We start from the raw sequence: 7294 nt of genomic DNA, 5'->3' as shown, positions 1-7294 counted from the left end.
AATCCTATAGCTTAAAAGATGTAGGGTTATTCATTGGCTTATTATCATTGAAACCATTTTTAATGCTCATGAGTTGCTTGTCAAAATGCCCCACCAAATGATTATGTTTCTTTTGGTTATTTTGTACATTTTTGATAGTTTTCCATGATCAGAGGCGGCCTTAGACATTTTGGGGGCCTAAAGCGAGAACTAAAAATGTATGTGTATATGTATGTGTATGTGTATGAGTGTATATGTACGTGTATGTTTATGTATGTGTATGTGTATGTTTATATTTATGTGTATGTGCATGTGTTTATATTTATGTATGTGTGTATGTTTATATTTATAAATATAAATATAAATATAAACACACATACACATAAACATACATGAACACAAACACAAACATACACAAAAACAAACAAACACAAAAACAAACAAACATAAACACACATACACATAAATACATATATATAAACATAAACATACATAGACATAAACACACATACAGACTGAGAAAAATTAAACCCTCATATAGACTAGAAAAAATTGCAAACTAACACCAATCCTCAAACAATTTCGTTAGTTACTTTAGTATGCTAAATTGAGCATTTTATGTGTATTTATGTTTATAATTAAGTTTATGTGTGTATATGTTTACGTTTATGTGAGTTTATACGTGTTTATGTGTATGTGTGTTTATGTATGTGTATGTGTATGTGTATGTGTATTTGTATGTGTATGTGTATATGTAGGTTTCTTTGTCTTTTTCAGATTCAGGTGCAATACCCTGATGCAATTGTAATTAATGGCTGAGATTAAAAGTTAAAAAAAAACATTCAATCTCGACCATTAAATAAAATATATTAAAGGAGAATTAAAAATTAATAATAAAAAAGTAAAAAATGAAAGTTAAAAAAAAAAATGTAAAAAATGTAAAAAAAAATACATACGACAATGCACCTAATCTTAGTCCGTCTTTCTTTTCTCACAATTTTTCTTTTCTTTTTTATACGGTGCTTTGTTATTCTTCCTTTTATTTCTCTTTATACGTCGCCTAGGTTGATAGGAAAGGAGCGAGCGAAAGCCACGTCAAGAAAGGAAATCGAAGATTGTGTTGCCGAGCCAAAGACTATGAAAATCTCTTCCTCTCAACTCAGACGATCCTCTTAGGTGAAATTATGGCTCACGAGGCTTCATCGGATTATGGTGTGTGATTTTTGGTTATTTATTTATTTATTTGAGATTATGAAGCAAATAGTTTTTATATTTTGCTTACCCTTTCTATTTTCTGAAAACACTTTTCTGGGAAATACCATTTTTTTTTTTTGCTTTGCTTTCAGTCTATTATTCTTGCTTGTGGTATGTGTTTGATTAATTTGGATTTAAAATTAGTTCAACAAGATGATTTTTCTTTTAAAATATAATAACAAAACCAATATATGTTTTTTTAACGGTGGGTTCACTTTCAGTGTTTTCATTTTGTGATTTTGGTTGTTTTGTGAGTTTTGTACTTTGATTTCAGTGGGTGTGATTTGATTTGTGATTTGGTGAGCTTCTGGGTTTTTGTTGCAATTTGATTTTGGCTGGGTTTTGGCCGTGGTGGTGGTCGTGATTTGATTTTGGCTGAGTTTTGGCAGTGGTGCGTGGTTGGAGATGATGAGCTTGAAAAGCTCCGACCATGGAGGTTTAGAAGAAGAGCTTGGTGGTCAGCCATGGAGCACAATGTGACGTGGGTTGAGGCAGAGAGAGGATGAGAGGGAAACAGGGGCGGCTCTAGACATTTTGGGGCTTAAGGTAAGAACTAAAAATGGGGCATTTTTTATACTTATATATTAATTAAATTAATGTTTATTTAATATTTTTATATTATATTTTTCATCATTATTTTCATTTTCTTCTAAATTATTTTGAAGTTCATTATCAAGATTTGTTGTATTGCAAAATTGAACATCATTTTCTTCTAAATTATTTTGGTGAATTTATTGCTCATTTGTGATATTTTCATCTAAATTTTGTGTTATATTTTGTTTATCACTAATAACAAATTTATCCATTGATCCTTTTTGAGACTTAATTAATTTTTTTTTTTCTTTTTTTAAGTTTTTCATATCCAGATGCAGATTTTATAGTAGACATTTCTAATCAAACAATATATTTATAAAGACTAAAATAAAAAAATAACTTTCAAGTGTAGAGCAAATGAGAAATAGAACTTGATTTATATAAAAAGTATTGTTGTAGTTTCACTGACCAATAACAAGTTTTTAGCAATCTCAACCTGCATAAATTAAAAAAAAAAAAAAAATTAAGCACAAGCATAACAAAAATTTAAGCATAGCCATAACACTGACACAAGGCTTATTAATAAGACCCACCAAAAAAAAAAAGAAAAAACTTGAAGACCCAAACTTAACGCCCAGTCCAGGGAGGGTCCAGGCAGCCATAATGATAAACTGATAAGTGATGAACAAAGTTTACAAAACCAGCCAAATAAACAAAGTTATCTTAAGTTCTTAACAAATATTTATAATTTTATACCTGATTCCTGAACCTTCTCAGAACCTGATACGTTGAGGTGAGCAGTTGAGACTTGAGAGAGGCGGAGAGCAGAGAATCAGAGAGAGGCTGAGGACAGACTGAACAGTGGAGACTGGAGACTAGAGAGAGGCGGAGAGCAGAGACTAGAGACTAGAGAGAAAGGTAAAATTTTTAGGGTTTTGAGTGGATTTATTTGTTTTGATTTGTGATTGTTTTGTGGTTAATCTCTTAGACCGGATTTGTAGTTTATCTGGTTGATTTTTGGTCAATGATTTTGTTTAGAACCAATGTTTAATAGGATTTTCCTAAATTTTTGTATTTTTGGTTAAAAGGATGTGCCAGATTATTTTTGTAATTCATTTGAAATTAAATTTTTTTTTTGGGGGCCTTAGGCAATTGCCTAACTCGCCTAAGGGAAGGGCTGGCCCTGTCCATGATTTTCTGAATGTATTTGGATGCACTTTGCTCATTGTTTATATGCTGAAAGTAAAGTAGAAAATAAGCTTTAAAAAAACAAAACCCAAAAAGATGGTTTTTTTTTTTTCTTCCAATATAATTACAATAGGATTTAAACTTAATTGCTCTTTACCATCAAGCCAAGACGCCAATAGATTCCTTTTCTATAGAGGCAGGATTCGATTCATGCTTTTTATTAGGCAAAAAATGTTGAGCTAACTGGAATCTACGATAAGTTAAATGACATGGATGAGTAGTAGCATAGGGCCATTTTGCTTTGGTTTTTGTTGTTTTTTGGTAAGTTACATGCGCACATATGGGTATTGAAGTCATGACCTTACCCTTTGCCTTGCTCTTACAAGGGGAGAGATGTGCAATTTGACCTAGAGCTTATTGAATGATATTGGAATTTGATATCCTAGTTTAGTGATATCCTTTTGTGTTTAGTTGAGCTACTTTCCATTTTGCATATTGGTATCTAATTAGACCACCCTGAAAAAGGTTAAGTCTGTTTGTTATATGCATAAACAATTGTGGTTTTTAATTTCTCATTCCTTAATGCTTAGGTGATTCTTGCACATGGACCTGGAATTTTCTGAAGTTAATTTAGCATGTCTTGGAGGAGAATCTTTTATAAGTCTCATTACTAGAGCTTGGGTCTTTCTCACTATTCCCTTACAGTTCATATATTCATGGATCGTTGGATTGGAGTTTTGAAGGTCCCATTGGGCCTTAACAGCGGATATTACTATAGAGTTGCAGCATCTTTGTGCCTTTCACCTACTACCAAAAACTTAGCTGTAAGTTCTGCTCACTTGAGTACTGTTAAGCACTAGTGCAAATTCTTTGCTGTTCATCACTCTTAAGATGGTGGTGGTGGTGGTGGTGTTGATGGGTTTTGGGGTTGGTGGTGGTGATTTTTGTGAAGGTGGTGGTTGTATGGTTTATGAGAGAGAGATGAGTCAGAGACTCAGATGAAGGGAAGAGAGAGAAGAGAAAGCTGGAGAGGAAGAGAAGTAGTGAGCAAAATTAATAAAAAATAGAATAGAACCTGAAAATAGAACAATTAATGTGGAGTGTATTGTCAAATGCTATATTAAAGTAGAAAAAGTAAATTTTTGTGTGTTAAAATAGCACTGGAATACAATCCCTGATGCTTGTGCTCTTACACTTTCTCATGCTATAATTAGTTTTGTATTCAGGTTTTTCCTTTCTTCCAAGAAATGGGAAGTATGTGACTATTAAATTGCTATGGAGTCCTCTCTTTTGAATTTATGGACAAGTTCATCTTTTTATTTTATTTTATAGATAAGTTGCACAAATCCCCAGTGGATTTTGAACTTATAATCTAATCCTCTACCCACACTTGTGAGATGAGGAAGTGCCATTTGTTCTGAAAAACTATATTACTCTTGCACCAATGAGCTTTAGCTCAAAAAGCAACTCCTTCCCTTGTAAGAGCAAGGTTAAGGGTGAGATCATAGTTTCAAGACTCACCAAATGCATGTGTAATTACCAATAAGAAAACAATGTTATTACATTTTTTTAAAAGACTATTTTATCTTGTGCTGAAACTCTATGTTTTTGAATCCCGCTTTTTCACTTTTCTTTTCATTGAAGCATACCAATATTCTGATTACACATTGCATTGGAGGCAGGTGCCTTCTGCAAACGCCATCTTTTTCAATGGAGATCGTATTGAAGGGACTGGGAACCCAGTGATTGAGAGGCTGTCTGATTTACAGAATATAGCCGAAATCCTGGTTTCAAAGTTCGGAGGTTCTATCAATGCTTGGGTCATTGAGGCTTCTGTTTTTAATGGGCCTTTTGCTGTCTATAAGGATTTTATTCCATCTGTGAATCAATGGGGAGAACCAAAATCATATAGCCCAACTGGATTCCCAGCTTCTAGGACAAGTGTCTCACTCTTTTCAAATTGCCTTGAAGAGGTATGTTAGGTAATTGATTTGTATTTGATAATTTTTGTCAATTTTATTTTGAAAGATCATATTGTTTGATATCATTTATAGAAAGTGTCTGCACTCTGCACAACATACTTGTGTTTTATATACCAAAAAATAATTGCCTTTGAGAACCACATCACCTCTTTATGCATTAACTCACTCTTGAAATTAGAGAGGAAATGTGTTCATGCCGATGAAATACGCCCTGCACAATATTCTTCTGTTTGCTAGATTGTGGCTTTCTGATATTAAACAAGGGTTTTACCTTACTGCTTGGAAAGATCATGGAGTTTTTATTAGAAAAGTTCATATGCATTAGGTTGACATGAAAGTAATCATTAGGGCCTTCCAAATTTCTTTCCTTGTTTGTCTCCTCCTAAGCGCCAATTGCAGCCATGTATGATAAATGTTGCATTGGAGACCGGAGTTGAGGAATTTAGGGTAACTTGCCGTTTCCTACCCTACATTATAGGGCCATTTTCAATAATCCCTGAACTTTAAATTTAAGCTATCAATATCCTAAACTATGTGATAAGTTGCAAGATCCCCCACCATTAAAATTTTCTCAATTTCTGTCATATTTAACCTTAATTTCCACATTTTTATAACAGAAATTGGAGAAGCTTTGATTATAGGAGGACATTGCAGTAAACCCAATTATTTAAGGGGTTGATTGTTCAAATTTAGAATTTAAGGGATGTAACAACTGACCTAATAGTTCAATGAGGAAAAATGCAATTTACCCAAGAAGTTAAATAGTATTTATTTTAAACTGTTGAATTATGTTCTATCTTTATCCTAGCTATTTAGAATATGGCATAATAATGTAAGATGTTTTTGCTGTAATAATCAAATTCATGAATAAACTTTTCGCTAGTTGTTCTTTTTCTTTCATGAATAAAATATTAGTCTAGGGACTCTTCTCAAGTCTGTTTACCATGAAAAATCTCTTAACTGTTTTTCAGTATTCTCCTGATCATCTTTAAAACTCCTAATCATTCCTAACATCTATTGATTTCCGTGACCTACTTTTTTTCTGTGGCAGGTAAAGAAAATAATTCTAGGAAGACAGAAGGAGCAAAGGGAGGTAAAGAAAATAATTCCAGGAAGACAGAAGGAGCAAAGCCCAGCCAGTATATCTGCATCACATCCGCCACAACCTAAAACATTCATCCTTGGATTTAGCAAGGGTGGTACTGTGCTTAATCAGCTAGTTACTGAACTTAGCTTCTCAGATGTGAAATTAACTGGAAATTCACCTCACACTGAAGAACAGTCAACAAGCCACAAGTATTCCAATTTCACAGAAGAGATTAAAATAATACCTAATACAGAAGAAGGCCTTTTAAACAGCATCACCGAGATCCATTATGTGGATGTTGGATTAAATTCCTCTGGTGCATATCTAACTAACCATGATGCTTTTGAGAGAATCTCCAAACGCCTTACACAAGGAGGTAAAGGAATTCGTTTTGTTCTTCATGGCACTCCTAGGCAATGGTGTGACTCTAGGCGAATTTGGATACTCAATGAAAAAGACAAATTGGTCCGTATGCTCGAATCTGTAGCTGATAGGAGTGGAGGGAAATTACAGGTCTGCGAGAGATTTTATTTTGCTCAAAGGCCTCCTGATCTACAGATGCATTTTGAAATAATTGAAAATATGGATGTCAGTTAAGTGCTGTGAATTTGGTATCAAAAATAGAAAACACACTGTATTAGGTGTGTGAGCACCATGATGGTTCTAACTATGCAGCATTCTAGTGGATGTAATTTTTTTTTTTTTTTTTTTTTTAAATGTACAATTTGTATATAGTGGTTTCATTTCCCCCCATTGTTTGGATGACATTAGTTGATACTGTAAATATTGATGAGTTCCCTTTCTTCAAAACCACCAATGTTACAATTAACAATGTGGCTATGTTGTGCATAATCCATGAAAAGCCTAGTGTTAAATATGTTGTGAAAAATATATAATTTTGTTCCAAGTAAGAATCACTACAGAAGCTGCTGCTGCTTCAAAAAATACATATACTAAAAGAAAAGTAGTAAAGCATTTCCAGAAAGAGGAAGGGGAGCAATGCTTTTCTACATGAATACTCCATTTGGAAATTTGTCATTACCAATGTGTTAGTTAATAACAAAACTCTTCCAATTAGCTCGTTGTTCATTAAAAAAAGAAAAAGAAAGTACATTTTGTATGATGGTATATATTACCCATAGACACCCAACTGCATGATGATTTTGAGTTTTTGACCCTTCTCTTTTGTTGAATATGCAGACAGTGATGAGGTTCCTGTTAACACGTTTGAACCTTTCATAATTACTAACATTCCTTTTAAAGTAAAACT

General features: G+C 33.3%; 1 protein-coding gene across 2 annotated transcripts; it reads left to right on the top strand.

Annotated features, from left to right (window-relative positions):
* Window positions 1-2465: 2465 nt before the first annotated feature.
* On the top strand, window positions 2466-6834 carry LOC126723217 (uncharacterized). Of its 2 annotated transcripts, none has more exons than XM_050426535.1 (4): window positions 2466-2685; window positions 3546-3779; window positions 4638-4928; window positions 6031-6834. In XM_050426535.1, exons 2-4 carry the CDS (start codon window positions 3672-3674, stop codon window positions 6619-6621), a joined length of 990 nt encoding a protein of 329 aa, XP_050282492.1. In that variant the 5' UTR covers window positions 2466-2685; window positions 3546-3671; the 3' UTR covers window positions 6622-6834. The 2 variants fall into 2 exon arrangements, with proteins under 2 accessions (XP_050282492.1, XP_050282491.1); XM_050426534.1 differs by having other exon boundaries at window positions 2467-2685; window positions 5989-6834.
* The last annotated feature ends 460 nt before the right edge of the window (window positions 6835-7294 follow it).

The sequence above is a fragment of the Quercus robur genome, chromosome 4 (genome assembly GCF_932294415.1).
Source record: "Quercus robur chromosome 4, dhQueRobu3.1, whole genome shotgun sequence".
NCBI lineage: Eukaryota > Viridiplantae > Streptophyta > Magnoliopsida > Fagales > Fagaceae > Quercus > Quercus robur.
Note: the sequence above shows the minus strand (reverse complement) of the source record. Positions and strands in the feature narration are given on the sequence as shown.

Bases quoted from the DNA above. Each gene is read 5' to 3' on its own strand.
- LOC126723217 (XM_050426534.1), top strand. From the start codon at position 3,672: ATGGATCGTTGGATTGGAGTTTTGAAGGTCCCATTGGGCCTTAACAGC. The intron at 3,780-4,637 runs GTAAGTTCTGCT...CATTGGAGGCAG, and splicing joins CTACTACCAAAAACTTAGCT to GTGCCTTCTGCAAACGCCAT. The intron at 4,929-5,988 runs GTATGTTAGGTA...TTTCTGTGGCAG, and splicing joins TTTCAAATTGCCTTGAAGAG to GTAAAGAAAATAATTCTAGG.